This window comes from Agelaius phoeniceus, chromosome 2, assembly GCF_051311805.1.
Source record: "Agelaius phoeniceus isolate bAgePho1 chromosome 2, bAgePho1.hap1, whole genome shotgun sequence".
Taxonomy (NCBI): domain Eukaryota; kingdom Metazoa; phylum Chordata; class Aves; order Passeriformes; family Icteridae; genus Agelaius; species Agelaius phoeniceus.
In genome coordinates, this window is record NC_135266.1 from 11,410,104 (window position 1) to 11,430,436 (window position 20,333).

At 42.4% G+C, this 20,333-nt stretch overlaps 1 protein-coding gene across 16 annotated transcripts in view; it reads left to right on the forward strand.

Moving 5' to 3' along the window:
• Positions 1 to 19,835, forward strand: part of DMD (dystrophin) — a 1,046,004-nt gene extending 1,026,169 nt beyond the window's left edge. For 10 of the 16 annotated variants that reach the window (XM_077171917.1, XM_077171927.1, XM_077171920.1 and 7 more), the window contains 2 exons: positions 2,195 to 2,287; positions 17,361 to 19,835. In XM_077171917.1, the coding sequence (XP_077028032.1) occupies positions 2,195 to 2,287; positions 17,361 to 17,458 (191 nt within the window). In that variant the 3' untranslated portion in view covers positions 17,459 to 19,835. Of the gene's footprint in view, positions 1 to 2,194; positions 2,288 to 11,038; positions 11,071 to 17,360 lie in introns of all 16 variants that reach the window. The other 6 variants (XM_077171925.1, XM_077171981.1, XM_077172000.1 and 3 more) reach the window with 3 other exon arrangements.
• The last annotated feature ends 498 nt before the right edge of the window (positions 19,836 to 20,333 follow it).

The window sequence follows — 20,333 nt, forward strand, 5'->3', positions numbered from 1 at the left end:
GCCATGCAGCAGCTGTGTGCCCAGCATTGAGGGATCCATAATTTTTGAGAAAATACTGAGGATCTCTAGGTGTATCAGGCAATGAGGCAAGGTAGTGGGAGCTTTTGTGTGTTTTTCTCTTTAAAATTACACCTTAGCTGTTTTTGCATTTGAAAACCCACTGCACTTTTGTCTTTCTGCTTTGCTGAGGAGAGATTGCTGTGAAAGGTGTTTCAGCAGCAGTGTTTTGGTCAAAGCAGGGACCCACTCAAACCCTCATTTACAAATAGAACTTATTCCTTGTTAACTTGAAGTACACCTGGGCAAGCAGGAATATTCTGCTTTTCTCCTCGTGGAGTCCCAGTAGGAAAGTCCTTTTCCTTGGCCTTTCTCCCCCAGCAGGGTAGCAGCAGAGGAGGTTCTCTGAAGTGTGTGAGGCAAGAGGCTGTTCTGAACTTTAATTTGTTCAGGTACCACCAGAATATTTGAGACTCACTTAGCTCTCTAAACCTTTTGTAGAAACACAAATGGGGAAGGCTCTTCTGGGTAAAGAGAGGAGACTGAGCTCTGAAGGTATCTTTACTTCTGTCAAGTTGCTTGGCTCATGTCTTATTTTCTCCTTTTACAAGAAAATGCTCAGAAAATATCATCCCAATAAGGAAAAAATTCAAAATAATGCATTTTAAATAAAAAATACAACATTTTTGAGGATGGGTAGTGCAGTTTATATCAGCACTTATGGGGACATTTGGTACCTGTCTTCAGTTCTTGGCCAGGACAGCAGAACCACTGCCCTTTATTTGAGATCTTTAGGGCCCAGGAGGCTTTCTTCAGGCTGGTAAAATCCTCAGCTTGGGTAGAAGCAGTGAGATCTCACTCTGAGTTTTCACCTTGACATTCAGCAAAGGCTGCAAGGACATTGCTTTTGCTAAGACACCTCTGTCAGTGCAATGCCTGATGTGAAAGTAACTCATGGTGTGAGTTGATTTGTGTGAGCCCAGCACCACTCAAAAGCTGAAGAAACTGCAAGCAGCCTCAGTGACTATTTTTAGACCATTAATGGAATAAAAGAAGCTGATACAAAGACCATCATTTATATGAATTAAGTGCTTCTTGCAGACACTCTATCCCACTTCTTGTGCTGGAGTGGGAGGAATCACTCTTGGTCAGAAATATATCTTGTTAAACTCCCAGCTTAAATATAGGCAGCCCTGAAATGCTCCTTTCATCCCTTTTTCTAGGTTTTTCACTGGCATGAAGCACCTCAATGTTTAAAGAATGTAAATGTTAACAGAAAATCAGACAGTTTCCTACTCAAATAGGGCATGACATGTTAGAATAAAGGGTCATTAAATCATTTTCAAAAGAAATGTGTAACTCAGTTATTACAGTAGGCAAAATTGCTTTTGTGTTTTAATAGAGATAAAAGACATCTAGTAAAAAAGGAGAGTCTCACTTAAAGTATATACTCTAGGTTTTTCTTTTTCAAGATGCTTTATTTATATTGGAGGCCAGGATCTGCATTAAAAACAACATATGGATTTCAGCTATATGAAACCATGAGCAAAAAAAACCCAGTAAAAATAAAATGTATTGAATTTCCCATTAAGCTGCTGCCCTGTAATCAGGTTATAGAAATTATTCAGTGGGAGAAATGTATTTTGCTTTATTAAACTGCTGCTAAACCCTTTTACAGTACAATTGAGTGTTCTTGGAGCGCCAATCTGATGCAATTAAACTGTCAGAAATATTAATACTGATGCAGATGAGAATCTGGGTTTCTACTGATTTGCACAGCTAGGCAAGGCAGTGCCAACATGAACCCAGCACTATTAGAAAGCTGCTCAACAGCAGCACTCACAACAGCAATTTCTTTTTCCATTAATAGAATAAGAGAAGCTGAAAGGACCAGTGTCATTTATGGAACTAGATGTTCCTAGCAGACATTTTACCCTACTTCTTCTACCAGAGTCAATTTCTTAAATCCCTTTTTATGAATTAAAATAGTGTTAATTGTCTCAAATTCCTCGTTTAGTTTCCCTTAGTTCCTTATAAAGAAAGAGAACAGTAACAGTCAACAAAATTCACCTTTGAAAATTTTATTGTACACTAAGCAGAGCATGTGCCTGAGTGAACACCTTAGCTTTGAGGAGGACTTGTGCAATACCAACTGTTAGCACAGGCTCTCATGCAGTGGTGTGGGTTTGCTTTGCAGGTGAGGATGAGCTGCTCAGCCCTCCCCAGGACACAAGCACAGGTTTGGAGGAAGTGATGGAGCAGCTCAACAACTCCTTCCCCAGCTCCAGAGGTGAGCGCTGCTGCCTGTGGCAGATGAGAGGGAAGAATATAAAAGTGTTTTCTGTTCCTTGATGCTTTCAGGGGGTTGTGTTTTGGTATCAGGCTTTTTGCTGCTCTTTGTTTTCATTTCAACAATAGCTGTAGGGAAACCTGTCTTGTTTAGAGTGGAGGAGCAGCCTGTTCCTCCTTACCTTAAGCTACCTCCACAGGTAGCCCTTGCTAGATATGAGGATGAGACAATGTCTTTGTGAGATTATTTCTTCCCCAAGCATTTTCTTTGCTTCCTTTTTGCCATGTTCCTTTTTTCACAGCTTTCCTTCTTTTTGGCTGGTCCCCTTGATGATTTATTTTTTAATACGTGTCGTAGCACATTTTCCTTCTGTCCTTATCCTTCTCCAAGACTGTGGTTTGTAACAGAATTCTAAGTCAAAATTCTCAACCATGTAGCCCTCAGGTCCAGAGGCAAGGAGGGAAAACAAGTGGGGTGCTTGTTTGTGCAGCATAGGCTGCACTTGTTCATACAGCCACAGCCTTTCTTGCAGTGTTTCCATTTCTCTCATTCCTGTTGTTTGCTAAAAATAGGCATTTGTATAACCAGAATTTATTTGTCCAACCTTTTTTTCATTTAAGCTCTTTTCTGAGCCCAGAAGAAAAGAAAAGAATTATTTTCTTTTTGCTGCCAAGAAAAATGGCTGAGATTCCAAGGAGGAGATGAGAAGTTTGGGATATTGGTTGTTGCTGTGAAAAGAGGCTCAGCCACTTGGCCAGAGAAAGCCCTAATATTGCCAGCCTGATAAGTGGATTTCAGGGGGCATAGACTTCCTGCAGGGAAACTTGCACAAGTTTCACACATCACCCAGGGGTTCTTCTTTAGGAGATAAATGCTTTAACCATTGTACTAAGCTTTCAGTGGAATCAGGTTTTCTCCATCCTTTGCTTTCAAAGTTCAGCTCTCACCAGAAACCATCTGTGAGCAGTGGGATAAAAGTCAATATAAATTATAAGATCTCATAATATAGATCAAAAGATGGAATCATTTAGAAGGAGATCATTGAATAAGGTCTAATACAATGAATTGTCAGCTGCACTCAGCTCCACCTCAACATTATGTAAAGAAGTCTTATGTCCAGCCCTTGTTTTGCCTAGAAAATTGCTATGAGAAACAGCAGATTAAAAGTCTTCCTGATAATGCTATGTAGATTAAAATGGACTTATTTTTAAAGTTGCTGTGTGCAGAAGGTTACAAGAGACAGTGTTTTCTCATTAGTGACCATCATTAGTGTAAATGTGTTGTTCATAAATCTTGCATAGTCACATGTAGGTATCCCATGTGTACAAATATTCACCAAATGTGATATCTAATTTGTATTCATAGGTCATGACACTGGCAGTGTTTCTTTTTAAAAACAAGCTTAATTTTCAGTGAAATAGGAGCAATTTATGAAACTAAATTTAATGAGATATTTGAAATAGAGTGGTTCATTTGTGTCTAGAATAAATAGGTAGAGGTCAGTCTGTTAGACATCACCTTCTGCTCACTGAGAATAGAAAATGTTTCTTTATCTTATTAGTGAAAAATACAAAGCTTCCTGCAATAAACTCAGAATATAAAATCTAGTCGGAAAAACAGTGAAATTGATAAGGTCAGATAAAATTTTAATTTTGTAAATTAAGCTGTAGCTTCAGATTTTCATTTTTAGGATGCAAAATGGGGTCATTTAGCTAGAGAGGAAGAATATATTCCCTTATTTTGTTTCTTCATTCAGTAACTGTCTTGAAAACATAGTAGATGATAACAAGCATCCACAAAAGGCGTTGCAGCTTATGTTGTTCCCTGTGTGACTAGCAGCCATGGAGGGCAGTAATACTCTCTAGCTGGATGGAGGGCTGTGAGTGAGGAGGGGCACAGCCTTTGATGTGAGACCCCCCAGCCAAGCCATGAGAGGAGCTCCTGGTGCAGCAGCAGGAGCAGGCACAGCCCAGCAGAGCCAGGCTTCCCACAGGACTTGGCTTTTAGTCTTGGCCCAGGCACTGCTAGGCTGAGCCAAATCTGCCTCTTCCCCTCCCTTGGGCTACACAGAAAGATTAGTCCAGCTGGGAGAGAAACTTGTTCAGTTTTTTGGGAATTGTACCAGGTTTTGGCTAAAGAGATTAGGACTTCAATTATGTTTCTGTGTTCTGCATATATCTTTTGATGTATTTGCATGAATGCCAGGTTAGTGTAATTCCTTTAGGCTGAGGTATAAAGAATGGTCAGGCTTTCTGTAAGAAATAGTTTGTCCTAAAGCCAGTGCAAATGAATTTCCATTCATTAGTTGATGGAGGCTGCTGAGAGCTCATGTAAACTTCTGTTATTGAAGTTTTTTTTTCTATTGCCAGTTTAATAATTCAGTTATATTCATCTGATACCTTCATACACAAAGTTTACATCCAACATCTGATGTGCTGCAGCCTCATGGAGACTTTCAGTGTCACATGGAAGATGCTGTGGTCAGTCAGATTCCACAGGCATCAGGCATCTCTGATTTAAAATTTTCAAGACTGCAGGAAGAAAAGGAAGGAGAGTTGATTGGTCTCAGCAAACTCCTGAATCAGGGACCTTTTTGCTGTTGAGAGGTGTAATCTGTATCTCAGATTTCTAATCTTTAACAGAAGATCAAAGTGCAGTTGCAGAAGAGTGAAAGCAGTTTGGCAGAGCAGCCTGGGGAGACAGCATAATGTTAAGGACTAAGGCAAGGTGCAAGTGAAATTTTGTTCCTTTCCAGTACAAGTTGCATTGAATCTCAGGTTACAAGTGTGAATGCCTACCTCAAGTAGATGTTCAGGAACAGAAGAATAAACCTAAACAAGCAATAGAACATATCTATAAACAGTACTTTTGGCTATATTGATTCTTATTAAGTAGAATTCAAAAATTGTCAGAGACCAGAAATGCAGTTATCCCAGTCTGCCATTCAGAAATAGATTGTGATAGAGGAGCTGAGGGAGCTGGGGTTGTTTATCCTGGAGAAAAGGAGGCTTAGGGAAGACCTTGTCTCTCTGCAAGTACCTGAAAGGGGGTTGAAGCAAGGTGAGGATTGGTCTGTTCTCCCAAGTATCAAGCAGTAGGACAAGGTGAAACGGCCTTAAGTTGTGCCAGGAGAGATTTAAATTGGATATTTGGGAAAATTTCTTCAGGAAAAGGGTTGTCAAGCATTGGAACAGGCTGCCCAGGGAAGTGTTGGATCAACAGCCATGGATGTATTTAAAGGACTTGTAGATGTAGTACCTGAGGACTTGGTTTGGTGAGGGGCTCAGGAATGCTGGGTTAACAGTTCCACTCAATGGTCTTAAAAGTCCTTTCCAACCTTAATGATTTTATGAAAAAAATGTTTTCTTTGTGGCCTGAACAATAAGTGTGTTAAATTTCAAGCCAAATATCAGCATGTCACAGCAGAGGGAGTGGCAGGCCTTTTGAATCAGGGACATAATTCTGGGTGTCCTGTTGCTATTAGAATAACAACAACCTGGAGGAGTTCAGAACAATATGACAAAAGCAAACAGGATTTTGAAGGCTTTGATGGTGAGAAAAGTTCAGAGCTGAACAAGCAGTGAAGAGAGAAAAGGACTGAATTTCTGTGCTTGGGTGCACAGAGGTGTAATTGAGCATCACAGACATACTTAGCCTAAATATTGTCAAAAGCACCTGGAGAGTAAGACTTGCTCAGATTGGGAAATAGTTTACTAAAGCAAATAGTGGCTCTTATTTTGGAATTCTGAAACAAGGCAATAAAAATCCATAGTAGTTGTCACTCACCTGGAGATAGATTCCTTAAGATTATATTTTTCAAGCTTTTGCTGCACAAAGTTGTGTTTAAAAGGGCATCAAGTCTTCATGACATCATTTTAAATGTATTTTAGAGAAACAAGTGCAAAACAGATTGTGTCATGGACCTGTACAAGCAGACCTCAGATGCAACAACTTAGGTACCCTACACCTTTTATAGGGTTTTTCTTTTGTTTGTTTCTTCAGTTTAACCTTTTGGCAGTTCTTGGCATTTCCTAAGGAGAACAGGACTTTCCTGCTCCTTGCACAGCTGGCTGTTGGTGCCAAAAGCTGTTTAATTTCTGGAGAGAGAAATTCTGCTGAATACCTGATGATTGCTGTCCTTAAGGAATTTTTCTTTCCTTTTAATCTAAAAGGTTTCCCATCCACTCCTCTTTTACTTTGCTGCTCCCAGCAAATTCACAACTGCTGCAGCTGCTTCAAACAGCTGCTGTGCTAACTCAAAACAGATGTCAAAGCCAGAGGTCTGACATTTAGTGGAAATCTACCATTAAATGCCACCTCAGTGGTTTATTTGACCCTGCTCAATAATGGGCCACAGAGGAAAACATTTTCACGCCGTGTTTGTGCCCAAACTACTAAATCTCCAGGGAATTGGTTCACAGTTAGAGAGTAAGATTGGCAGGATTTTCAAGCCAGATCCATCTCTCCTGCAGCACTGAGGAGTTGCACCATTTCAGGTGGCTCTCTTGATGGGCCAGGCTGAGTTTTGCAGTTGTGGTTTCATGGCAAATGCATTCTGTGAATGAAGCTCAGAGAGGTATTTAGGGGCAGAGGTTCTTGAACTGACTGAAGCTGCTGAGAGAGCTTCACAGATTTGCAGTGCTGGGCCCCTGCTGGGAGACAGTGAAAAAGTGGGAGCCAAAACTGATTAGAAATGAGGCCATCATGGCTTAGAAGAGCTAAGAGGCCACGACATAATGTGAGAACATTTGGACAGAGACTGGTCCTCACAATTTGGCATGGTATTGCTTAACACAGTTGTGGTGTGGTGCAGTGAAATTACAAGATCCCACAGCAATAAATGAATGGCACTAAGAATAGCACCCTTTTTTAGGAGTTTTATTTTTATCTCAGTCACATTAAAACACACCAGTCACATTTTCTCCTCTCACTTGTGCATCAGCCAGGCTCTGTCATGAATGGGACCAACATCCTAAGTGGAACTAGCAACTTTCAGCACTGCACATAATGCAGTTTCTCTTATTCTGACAGCAAAATGTCTCATGATGCAGACTTTTCTTTTCACACTTTACTGAGTCAGTGGAAGAGTCCCCTGGAGTTACTGTCCTGTGCACTATTCTGGAAATACTCTTCCATTTGAGGTACCCTGGCTTCTCCTGGGTTGTGTCACCTTCTCTGTGCTGAGCTCCTGGATCCCACCACAGTGAGCCCAGGTGACTGAGATCCCTTACTGCTCCCCTTCTGCTCAGCAGAACTGATCTGGCTGAGCTTCTCTGCAGATGGAACAGTGGTGAGGTGGACTAGGTCTTCCCTGTTTGATAATGCCCAGTCCTGGTGTAAACTGAGAATATGGTAATGAATTTAATAAAACTGCAACAGATTTTTGTTTTGTTTTGAGAAAAAGGGCTCTTTGGAGAGCCAGATCTCCCTTTTGTGCAGCCTGTCCCTTTCTTGAGCTCAGTGGCAGGGGCAGTGCAATAGTTGCTTTGTGCTCTCTGTTTTGACCTGCAGAGACTCCTACATTAAGTTTTTGGTGCTGCCTCTGCTTGATGTGGTCACTTGCTGTGTACCTTTGCCTGTGATGCAATGCCATGTAGCTAAAAAAAAAAATAAAAAAGGAAAAGCTCTTCTGTTTTGTAAGGGCAGGAAATGTTGATTTGAGCAGAAATAATAGATAATTAGGCACCCACAGAGGATTGCATATCAGTATTTGGATGCCTTACAGAACACAAATTTTCAGTACTGCAGCAATATAGACAATCTTCTTCCTCTGCAATTTATGCCAAACCATACTCCTTGCCTTAAAACTTAGAAACAGGCATTCATTCATATGCAAAGAAGAAAATAACGTAAAATCCATTAAACCCTTTTTAATCCTCCTCCAGAAGAAATGAGCTGTTGCTGGAGTAGCGTGGATCTTTGCTGCATTTAACAAATTCTAGGGCTGATTACTCACCACAGACTGTCCTCACCAGCTGTTTTGTGTGGTGCTGAGCTACCCCAGTCACCTTTAAATGCATTCATTTTCGAGCAGAATCCAGTCTGTCTCGTGTAGATTTAAATTAAACACTGTGTAGCTGCAGTTGTAGGTGCTTGTGCAGACAGGAAGGCATTTTTAAGAACTCCAGTATTTTGCTGGTAGGAAGTTCCTTTTCTCTGCTTGACCCAAGCTAAACTGTGGAGCCAAGCTAATCTCCTGCTGGGTCCCATTCCTGCCCCAGGACTCTTTCAAACCAAGCTGTACTGTGCTGCTGCAGTTTCTGGAGTCCTTAGGCTGACCTAAACCCTGGGGCTCTTCCTGAGAATTACCAAAGCATGCAATAGATTTGGTATCTTCCTTTCCAAGGATTTGCTGTTACATGATTGATATTGGTGAGATATTCTCATCTCCCCTGTTGGAAAACATTTTTAGGGAATTTGTGACTCCTGATGAAAGTGCCACAGGAGGTCTCAGGCTGTGCAGACACACATGTCAGTCCTAGAAGGTTAGACAGGCCTGTGAGGTGGAGTCCATAGAGCTGAAGTGACACCTCTCTGCACCAGTGAGGTGGTACAGACATCCCTGGAGTCAAGGTTTCACTGAGGAGCAGAGTATAAAAAACCCCATGTGCAGAGCATGTTGTTATTGAACATATTGCTGTCCTTTTTCATAGGAAGTGTGCTGCTGGGGAGAGGGGCAGGAACTAAAAGCTCCTCTGTTCTGTAAATGGTAACCTCTGCTGTGCAGGCCTTCAGAGGCTGCCCCAGCCCTTTCCATTGCCTGGAGTTTGTGGGAGCCATGGCTCAGAGCCATGCTGGTCACTGATGCCATTCCTTCCTCTGCCCTCTCCTCTCCTGCCTCTGCTCTGCCTTGCTCTGCTGTTGGCTCTTGTTCTGCAGCTTGTAACATTCCCATAAAGCTGTTTATTACCTCTCTTCCCTTCTCCTACAGCCTGCCACAGAGCAAAACTCAACAGTAATTAGGTTACTGTTATGCTGACTGGTGTGTTCTCCCTTATGTGTCTGCCTCTCTCTCCCCAGTGTCACACACATCATTGAAAATTGCATCATTTGCAGCAGCTCTGGGGCAAAGATCATCCTGCAGCATCTGCTGCAGTGACTTTCTCACTGGGGCTGCAGGCCTGGCAGAGCTGCCAGCAGTGGGACAGTGGCAGTGGAACAGTGACAGTGGGACAGTGACAGTGGCACAGTGGCAGTGGGACAGTGACAGTGGGACAGTGGCAGTGGCACAGTGGCAGTGGGACAGTGACAGTGGGCAGTGGCAGTGGCACAGTGGCAGTGGGACAGTGACAGTGGGACAGTGGCAGTGGCACAGTGGCAGTGGGACAGTGACAGTGGGCAGTGGCAGTGGGACAGTGACAGTGGGACAGTGGCAGTGGGACAGTGGCAGTGGGACAGTGGCAGTGGGACAGTGGCAGTGGCACAGTGGCACAGTGGCAGTGGCACAGTGACAGTGGGACAGTGGCAGTGGGACAGTGGCAGTGGGACAGTGGCAGTGGCACAGTGGGACAGTGGCAGTGGCACAGTGACAGTGGGACAGTGGCAGTGGCAGTGGGACAGTGGCAGTGGCACAGTGACAGTGGGACAGTGGCAGTGGCAGTGGGACAGTGGCACAGTGACAGTGGCACAGTGGCAGTGGGACAGTGGCAGTGGCACAGTGGCATTGGGACAGTGGCACAGTGGCAGTGGGACAGTGACAGTGGGACAGTGGGACAGTGGCAGTGGCACAGTGGGGCAGTGGCAGTGGGACAGTGACAGTGGGGCAGTGGCATTGGGACAGTGGCATTGGGACAGTGGCACAGTGGCAGTGGGACAGTGACAGTGGGACAGTGGCAGTGGGACAGTGGCACAGGGGGACACTGCTGCTGGAGACAGCGAGACTGTGACTGCCCGTGGGGTGGAAAGGTGGACAGAGGGGTGTTTCTGCTGTTGAGTAACAGCTGGCTTCCCTTTTCTAAAAACAAAATATGCTATGAGAAGTGTTTGAGAAGAATCAGCATGATCAAAGGATGGCTTCTGTGAAGGCTTCTTAGGAGCATCTTTGCAGCTAAACCCATTATGGACTCCATTTTGTTTTAGTACTTGAACATGACAAGATACTTTCTCTTTTTTTCCTTTTTTACTTGAACTTTTTTTTTCTCTTGTTTTTCCCTCAGCCCCCTCACTTTTACCATGCTTGCAGGTCAGCACATAGCAAACATATTTTGCAAAATATTTTTCCTGAATGTGAGCATGTTGTATTCCAGTGTACTTCTGTAGGTGTGAAATATGTGTGTACACATAGGCATCTATGTCAATGCATACCTCAGTGTATGTAGGCTACAATACAATGTAAAGTGTCTGGGTAAATGAATTTGACATTGGGGGAAAATGTTTTTACTATTTACACTGATTGCTAGAAGTACTCAAATTTGCTAATTAGGATGCTCAGAAAGTGAGTTCAGATCTTGTCTGCAGTCCTTATTCTCAACTGACAGGTGTGTAAGTTGGTGTAAGTAGTTTTATCAAGTGTTTTTGAGAGGTTAAACCAAGCCACAGGTTACAGAACTGTTGTTGAATAAATCAGCTCAGAATCATCAGTGGATTTCAATGTACTTTTGGTCTCTGTTTAAGCAGAAATGCATTTTTAAATGTTAAATTTCTAAATGAAAATTGAAGTGTCTTTTACAGTATAAAACATATGTTCATGTGGTGGTTTTTTTTTTCCTTTCTTTCTGATAATTATTCCACTTCCTCTCTCTGTTCCTAAAGGAGGAAATGCCCCTGGAAAGCCAGTGAGAGAGGTTAGTGAGACGCAGGCTCACTGCCATGGCTTCTGTTTGTCACAGCTTGCTTTCTGTGCCCAGCATGTGTGTGACACAGCACGGGGTTGCTTGGGTTTGGTGCAGGGTGGGGGTGGTTTTATTTTGCTTTGGGTTTTGTTTGGTTTTGCTGAGTGCATTCCCCATGTGTGCTGTGACAGTGGTGTACCTCTCAACTTTCAGTGGAGACAATAGCAGCTCAGGGGTCTGCATTTTCTTACATGCTCCCAGAGGTGGAAAATCAGGAATGGGGAGGAGAAAATAATACATTGAAATTAGGCCTCTGAATGATAAATGCTGTCAGTAAATATGCTGCCGTCACTGATTTATGTTCTGTTGCTCTTATGTGTAAGCACAACAGGGAGACTGGGCTCTCTTGCTGTTCTGCTTACAAACATATATGTGCCAGTATACCAACCATCATCTCCAGTGATTAAATATTTTTTTTTAATATTTCTTTAGAAATATGAGAGTTGAGAGGTATGAGAGATTCAGGTGGTTGAATTTCCTGATGTACTATTGCAGAAAGAAGAATGCTACTAACATTCACCAGCTCCACAGTGTTGCATTCAGCAATGCAAATGGGCCGTGGTTTTCACTGTGCACTTTGGACATGGTTGGTTTGATGCAAAATAGGTTTTGGAATTTGTGTGTCATTGCTGCTCATTAATGGAGGAAAGCGTTTGCACTGCGTTCTCACAGCTCCTTTGAAAGCATTTCCAGAGCCTTGATTTTTCCTCTCTGAAGCTGCTCTTCACTTGCCAAGCAGACACAGCGTTTGAAAGATGAATTTCTAGTGAAAATTATTACTAAAGATAAAATATTCAGAGCCTGCCTGAGTGCAGTTGCAGTAGCTCTGAAATGACCTTTCCTGCACAGAAGACGCTCGGTGTGCATGAGGCAGGAATTGAAGGGTAACCTGGTTTGCAAACTCCTGCTGCTACAGAGGGAGGGGCTGCTGGAAACATTCTTAACAGAGCTGCCTTGAACCCCCAGTCACTGACAGGGTGCCCTGGGAAAGCCAGGATTTGTCCTGATGTGGTGCCTTGAAATACAGAGGTTCTCTGCTTCGGCTGCAGGTGCTGGGGCAGGTTCAGCTGCTCAAGGTGTGAGACCTTTGGTGCAGATTAAGTCTGTCCTTGAATGGCAAGTCCTCTCATATGGATCAAAAAAGGGTGCCTGAGATGGCATCAGCAGACTGTACAAATCCAGAAATTTAATGGGAAATGCTTCACATTGAGCCCTCCTTGTTCTCAGCTCATATTCTCTGAAAACTGTTCTCCCATTTAGCAAAAACAGGGCATTGATTTCCACTATCCTCATTCATATTTATGCATATTACTCAAAAAGAGCTTCTTCTGCAGAAAGCATACTCGATACAAGTAATTAACAAAAAAAAAAAAAAAAAATTGGCATGTTTTACCTGATCTGATTCCAGCAGTTTAACCCTAAAAAATTGACTTGAGTGAACTGCTCTGCACTCTCTGGCTGAGTTTGTGCTCACTAATGGTTCTAGAGGGACCTCAGTAACTTGGAGACCTGAATATAAAATGCAATTGTCCACCTGCTTATGAAGGATATGAGCTAAGGTACAGAACAGCTTCTGCTGTAGGTGTGAGTCTGTACGTGCAAAGGCAGATCCTGTGGTTTAAAACCCACCTGGCCAGGTTTTGATTCCATTGCTCACATTTGGTATTGTCTTTGTGTCTAATCCCATGGATTTTGTGGCATTATTCAATATTAATAAGGGTATCAAAACCCAAGTCACCAACAGGAAGGATTTTTCTTTTGTCAGGAAAGGGATAGAAATCTCTTCTGCTAGAAGAGGCCCTGTATTGTGTTGGGATTTCTCAATTTACTTTCAATCCACTCTTTCAAGTCTGAATGTTGCACATTTATTTTTCTGACAAGCTGTAGTATAAGATTGGTGTTCTGTTACTGTGCCCACACCCATGGGCCTTGATTCCATTAGAGTCTCTGAAGCAAATTCAGCAGATGTGGAACACCTCATTCTCTGTGTGACCAGAAGTGAGTAGGTAGTGTCTGCAGAAACAGGTGTCTTCTGCTTCCCAAGCAAATGGCAGCTGTGGATTTCATAAGTTTAAGTTAATACTGTCCATGTCCATTTTGAGCTTTATTGCTGCATTTCAAAGTGTCTGCTTGTTTGGTTTTTTTTTTTTTTACATAGCAGCATTTTTCAACCTTTCAGTGCCTCAAGCATGGATAAGACTTTCTCAGCTTTAATGTTAAAAAAAAAGAATGGAATTAATGCCTTCTTGCCTTCTTTGATAGCATTACTTCAGAAATATGAATAATAATGGAAAGTTCTCATTTTTATTTTTCTAAGTGCTTTTAGGACAGTATTTCTCTCATTTGCTCCTTAATTAAAAATGCCAACATCCTACATTTCAGTAGTAGAGAGGGCAAGGGACCAGCATCCAGTGGCAGCAGCAGAGCCCTATGGAAGCAGTGAACTTAAACACTAATTTGGGTACAGACATGACAGAAGGGTGCATTCATTGCCCATACAGTCCCAGGAAATCATCATGTCCTTAGTTCTCAGCTCTTGGCAGTCTCAGTTAACCTGGCTGTTACTCCATGTCCAGGAGAGGCACAAACCCTGCTGGCAGTGCAGTGACAGCCAGCTGAGGCTGTGCCAGGTGTGTGGCTGGAGCAGAGCCACCACCTGCTCCTCTGGCCCCTCCTGCCATCCCAGGGCTGCCCTGGAGACGTGGTCCCCCTGCTGCTGCTGCTGCTGCTGCTGCATTTCAGTCCAGCTGTCAGCACAAGCTGCAGTCAGCTTGGTGGTCATGCTCTCAGCTCTAACCTCAGATGGCTCTGGAGAAGACAAAAATGTTCAGTTTTTATGCAGAGGAAATGAAGACCTGAACCTGGAGAGGGAGTGTGGATGTTGTGAGGGGAGAGGGAGCTCTATGTCCTTAATCACTGCAGCATCTGGGCAGCTTTTGAGGAGGGAGATCAGATTCAAAGCATGGTTATTTCAAAAATATTATATCAATTAACAGATAAAGAAATAAAAAGTACTATTGGACATTTCTGTAATTTTTAAATACCAGAAAGTACCTAGGGATTCGTGGATCTGTAAGGACTTCTAATTGCCTGAACAATGTAACAGTTTATACCGACTGTGCCATACATCTGAAAGGTTTTGTGTGTGTGTTTTTGGTTGAAGTTACTTTTTCTTGACCCAGCTCTTTTTTAACAGAACAAAATAGTATTAATTTCTGAGGCTGCAGTTTAGCAGTCTGGGTTGTTCTAAGCCTACAAAAGGGTGATCAGTCTTCCTGGGAATGAGCAGTGTTGAAATCCTGAAGAGCCCTGGAGTTTTCTAGAAACAACAAATCACAACAAATCTGAATGCAAGCCCATCACCCCGTGGGCAGCCTCTCACAGCTGGCTACCCAGTCACAGCATTGCTCTGGTTATATTAGAGGGGAATATTCCCAAAAAGTCATGGAGTTTCAGGTGAGTAGAGCAGCTCAGCAGCTCAGCTGGTTTGCACCAGCACCTCCCATGAGTTCTTGATTTCATATGGCTTTGTCAGATTTTCACTTGTGATGGTATAGGTTGCTGGATTGATCTCAGTGTGCATGATGCCAGTGACAGAGAATATCCCTTACAGCTAAAATAAATGTGGTAGGATACATTTACTTTAAAATAAACTGTGTTTTGACCAAAACTTGGCAGGAATCTTTCATATGCAGTTACTTGTCATGCTGATGAGGAAATTACAAGTTTTTGCTTCAGATGAATAGGATGGCTATACATTTATGATGTATGGATGAAACTGCTGATTGATGCATCTGTTTCTTTGCACATTAGTGGAGTTAGCAAACTGTCACCAGATACCAGAACCAAGTATTTTTTTGTATTGCTGTCTGCCAAGCTGTGTCACAGCTCACTATCCAATGGGCAGCTTCTTGAATAGTACTTGTTCAGATCCAGTCTAGTTTTGTATCATCAATGCTAAATAAATAAATAAAAAAAAAACAAACTCAAACAACTTTTAAAAAATTAGTAATTAGTACTTGAATGTAGAGGGTGGTAGAAGAAAAGAGCTCCTAGGGGTGTTCAGCATGGAGAAGAGGCTTTGGGGAGACCTTCCAGTACCTTAAGGGGGCTTATAAAAGGGAGGGAGAGGGAGTTTTATAGGACAACAGGCAGTGGTTTTAAACTGGAACAGAGCAGGTTTAGAGCAGATGGTTGAAAGCAATTCTTAACTGAGGGTGGTGATACACTGGCACAGGTTGCCCAGAGTTGTGGATGCCCCACCCCTGGAAGTGTTTGAGGCCAGGCTGGATGGGTTCCTGAGCAGTCAGGTCTAGTGAGTGGCATTCCTGCCCATGGCAGGGAGGTTAGAGTTGGCTGGTTCCTAAGATCCTGCCTACCCAAACCATTCTATGGTTCTCTGAATAGTTCTAAGGTAATTCTTTTCTGTTCCATAAAAGCTGCTGAACTGAGATCATCACTCCAGGCTCTGATTTACTGTAGAAATGTCAGCAGTGCATGACTGCCACAATATGCAAACACTGGGAGAAGGATGGTGAGTCTGATTTTCCCCACAGGGAAGGGTTCATTGTTCATTCCTGTTGCAGCTGTCAGGAGGGGAAGCCACTGTGCAGGTGTGCAATGGTCAGTCAGGCTCCAGCACATTACAGGTAGGGACTGCATGAAAGCTGTGTCCTGGATGTCCTGGTCACATCCTTCCCTCCTTTGGGTGCCCCTTCCTCAAGGACCATGGTGAGGACTCAGCATCCAGACTAATGCAAAGCATTTCTGAGAACCAGAGTTGTGGCACATGGCATTGCACTTCCTGTGTTTTTCAGATAAATATTCTATCACAAGTGCTCCTAGAGAGTAAATCAAACCCCTCAGGCCAGGGTGACAAGCAGTTTTATTGAGTAATACTTATTCACTTATAAATGTTCAGTAGCTGGCACTCTGCAGTGTGGAGACTTCTTGAGCTGGAGGTCACATGCACTTTTTTGCATCTAAATAAATCTTTCTTCAGTGATTATTTTCTAACTCCTCTTTTAACTCATTTATGTGTTTGGCCTCAACATCAGCCTGTGGTGATGAGTTCAGTAATACAATTATGTGCTGTGTGGAATATAATTTCCTTCTGCTAAGTTTAAGACCTTCTGTCTGCTCATTCCTCCTTGTCCTTGCAAGAAATCTTGAACACTCAGTCCTTGGTATGGATCCTCATCTTTTAGGGTGCCTAGATCTCAGTATTGTTCCCTCTTCTGTCATATTTTTTCAGGAGGGAGACTCCAGATAAGGTTCAGCTGTTTAAACCTTGATGTCTCTGTCATTTGAGGTGCCAGGGGGTATTTGAGACAGTCATAGAGGTCTGAAATCTCACACAGGACTTGCAGGAGAGAGACACTTTTCTGAACAGCAGTGGGAGACCAGACAAGGTGTGCCAGGGGCTAAAATGGCAACTTTTGGCAATTCAATCTCCCCATCCTTGAGTTTATTTGGTCTCTAATTGTGATGAAGCTATTTCTTACCACCCCTCACCATTTGCTGCACTGGTGACATACATGAGTGTGAGAAGCTGCAGGTTTCATCTCCAGAATTGCACCGTGTGTTTATTCATCCCTTCTGTGTAGGAGGTCGTGGTTATACCATCTTAGGACTTCAGAGTGGTTATGGGTGAAGGGAAATGCACAAGTGAACCCCTGCATAGTAGTTGGCTGATAATTGTGGCATCTTTGTTTGTGCTGGACTGCTGTCCAAAAAGGAAAGGATATTTTAAAATTATTGAATGAACTGAGTTGCTTAGTTTGGTCATCATTATATCTATCTTTGCAGGTATCCTGCTGAGACCTCTTGGCTTTAATGATTTAGTTAATTACTGCTGATCTGTTGGTTTCTCTTTTGCTCCTTGACAGAACATTGGATACTCAAACACTTGCAGCATCAGTCAGAAATTCTGTGATGTCAATGGATTTAATTGTTGCTTTTGGTGAACGTTGATAATGATGAAGCTCCATCACCAGGGGGGGATGGCTTATTTGCAGGGTGGTTTGCCATTGCTGTTCAGGCCAGTGTTGCTGTTAAAGTGTTGTACAAACCTGGCAGCTTTTGCTAATGAGAACCTGTTGGCCTCCTCCAGGAGACTGCTGGAAGTCTCCTCCGGGAATGATGGCGAGCGGCACGTGGAGAACGACGGATCTGTGAAGCTTTCCTATCCACATGTTGCCACATCCTCTTTGCTTAATTTCCTCTTTGACTTTCTTTTTCAGGCCACAATGTAGGGAGCCTTTTCCACATGGCAGATGACCTGGGAAGAGCGATGGAAACCTTAGTGACCGTGATGACCGACGACAAGGTGTTAGAATAGCGAGATGTGTTTTACAACTTCAGGCGTTCCGCATGGTTTTTATAATATTCATACTACAAAGAGGATTAGACTGTAAGAGTTTACAAGAAAACAAATCTATATTTTTGTGAAGGGTAGTGGTACTATACTGTAGATTTCAGTAGTTTCCTAAGTCTGTTACTGTTTTGTTAACAATGGCAGGTTTTACACGTCTATGCAATTGTACAAAAATTATAAGAGAACTACATGTAAAATCTTGATAGCTAAATAACTTGCCATTTCTTTATATGGAACGCATTTCGGGTTGTTTAAAAAAAAATTTATAACAGTTATAATGAAAGATTGTAAACTAAAGTGTGCTTTATAAAAATAATTGTTTATAGAAACCCCCTTAAAAAAAAACCACAAAAAAATATACTGAGGCAGTGCATTTGTTTAGTTTCATTTCAGCTCTGTAACAGTATCAGAGAGATTCATGTCCTGTGTTCTTTTCCTTGCGTATCAAAGAGAAAAAAAAGGAAAGTATTTCCTGCAGTGATACCAGAATGGCCACCTTACATTTCTCATTGGTTTTGTCTGACTAGGGCTGGCTTAGAAAAAATAACCAAAAAACCTGAACTTCCAATGAAGGTAGTTACATTTTATCTTTCCAATAAAATTAAGAATTACATGACTTACTGTCCTGGTTTTGGACAGCAGCTAGCAATTACACAGCTAGTTTGCAATAATTAAATGAAAGAGCACATTATATGACAGAGCCTGCAAAAAAAAATCAATTAAAAAAGAAAAAAAAACTCAGAAGAAAGAAGGAAAGGAAAGAAGTTAACCATCCTGTGTGCCAGTGTTTCCTCTGCTGACTAAATTCCTGGATACTTTTAGTAAAGGAACATAGACATTGCCTTACTGGTTTGAACCCTGGGGCTCAGCAGGGCTGGGGACAGCTCTCCCCCCGTTGTCACCTTTGCTGCAGAGGAGAGAAGAGAGGGAGATGCTCCCCCCAGCCCCTGTGGGGTTGGCTTCTGACCCAAAGCACAAGTAGGGTACCCAGAGAGCTCTGTCCAGCTCCCAGTGCTGGGAATGAGCACAGAGATCCTCGTCCCTCTGGAAGAGGAGCCCAGAGCTTCCCACTGTCCTGTCTCATCCTGCTGCAGCAGCCGGTCCCAAGGAGCTGTGGTGCTGCAAGCCACCTTTGGGAAAGGCTGTGGAAGAGTTACTGCTGTTCTTGCCTCAAATGGTGATCAGGTGAAGGTAGTCACACTGCTCCATGAATATTTATCACCAAAACAAAGGCCCTGGTCCTTTATCCTTCCCCGGTTCTCTGTACAAGTAATCCCTGCACAATTAACAATAACGTGAGAAAGAGAGGAGCTGATAGAGAAACAGATTAGCCAGCTTGACTGCAGCTCTGTGAGAGAGAGGTTTGGGTATGAGGTGCTGTCAGCAAAAGCTTTACCACTTCATTTTCTTAACCAGCTTTTAATTTTACCATAAAATACATAGAAACACAACCATCTGACTTTATATTGCAAGAGTAAAAAAAAATCTGTTACCTCTTCTTGTATGAAGTGTAATTAAACTTGGGAAAGATTTTATTTTGAATGCTAGTTAACATTGAACATGGCTAGTCATGCTATTTCTACCTCACTTTGGTTTTGTGGTGTTCCTGACAATTACGTATGACAATGTTACATCATCACCACGTGTCCATTGTGTGACCAGGTCTCATTGTTTAAGTAATAACAACGTTAATCATTTACAGAAAAAAAGTACAATCCCCCCCCAAACCTCTGCTTTCCTAATAAAGAGCTTTTTAACACTTGATTACAATAGGAACCCTCACTATTTCTCATGTCCTTTTTTATCAGAAGGTTTAAATTGTGATTTGAGAAAGAGATGGGTTTCTTGGTTTTTCCCCCCTTATACATTAAACCTTCTCTCCAGAAAAATTACGGAGGAAAAAGAGATTGCACGATTGTTTTCATCAGGGTTTTGTTTTGTTTGTTTTACTTTCTAGATCTTAGTTTTGGAGTGAGTCTGTCAAAAAGTATTTAAAAAGTTGAAAGCTTTATTGCTGCTTTTTTAAGCATAATTTGGGAATTATTTCATATTCCTTATAATTACAAAGTATTAAACTGTAAAACATAATCAGTGTAGTTGAATACATAAATACCATATGGCATGTTATTTCATCGTTACTCAGTACTGGTTTATTACTTGGATATCATAATATATTGTGTTTAACACCAACACTGTAACATTTACTAATTATTTTTATAAACTTCTGTTTTACTGCATTTTTTCACAACATACCAAATTTCACCAAATATATGCCTTACTATTGTATTATATACTGCTTTACTGTGTATATCAATAAAGCACGCAATTATGTTATATAAAAGGTGCAGGAGTTTTTGTGGCTGTTCAGCACTCACCCAGCACATCTCCCCAGAAATCCTTGCCACACTGCACTGGCCAAACTCCCTGCTGGCATCACCTCAGTGTCTCAAGCTCTCCCTGGTTTGGGGTTTTCTCCCCTGCTGAAGTTGTGAAGGTCCTGTGCTCCCCAAGCTTTTGGGGTTTGCCAGCCCCACACTTCTTACCTCACCTCTGACAGGACCCTCAGACCAGATTGATTCAGTCCAACAGCTGACAGTCACCTTGCCACCAGGCATAATGTTAGGAAAACCCTCTCTGGGGCTTTGGGAAGTGTGTGTTCCCATCAGAGAGGCTGATCACACATCTCCCTTACCTAGGAAATGTGTAGGTTTGAATACCCAGACTCCACGCAGCTGTGTCACGATGCTGCCTTTGAGCTACCTTTTGGTGGTAGAAATAATGTGGTGAAAAATAATAAAATACAAAGGCAAAACCAGCATGTTTGCCTATGATTTTGATA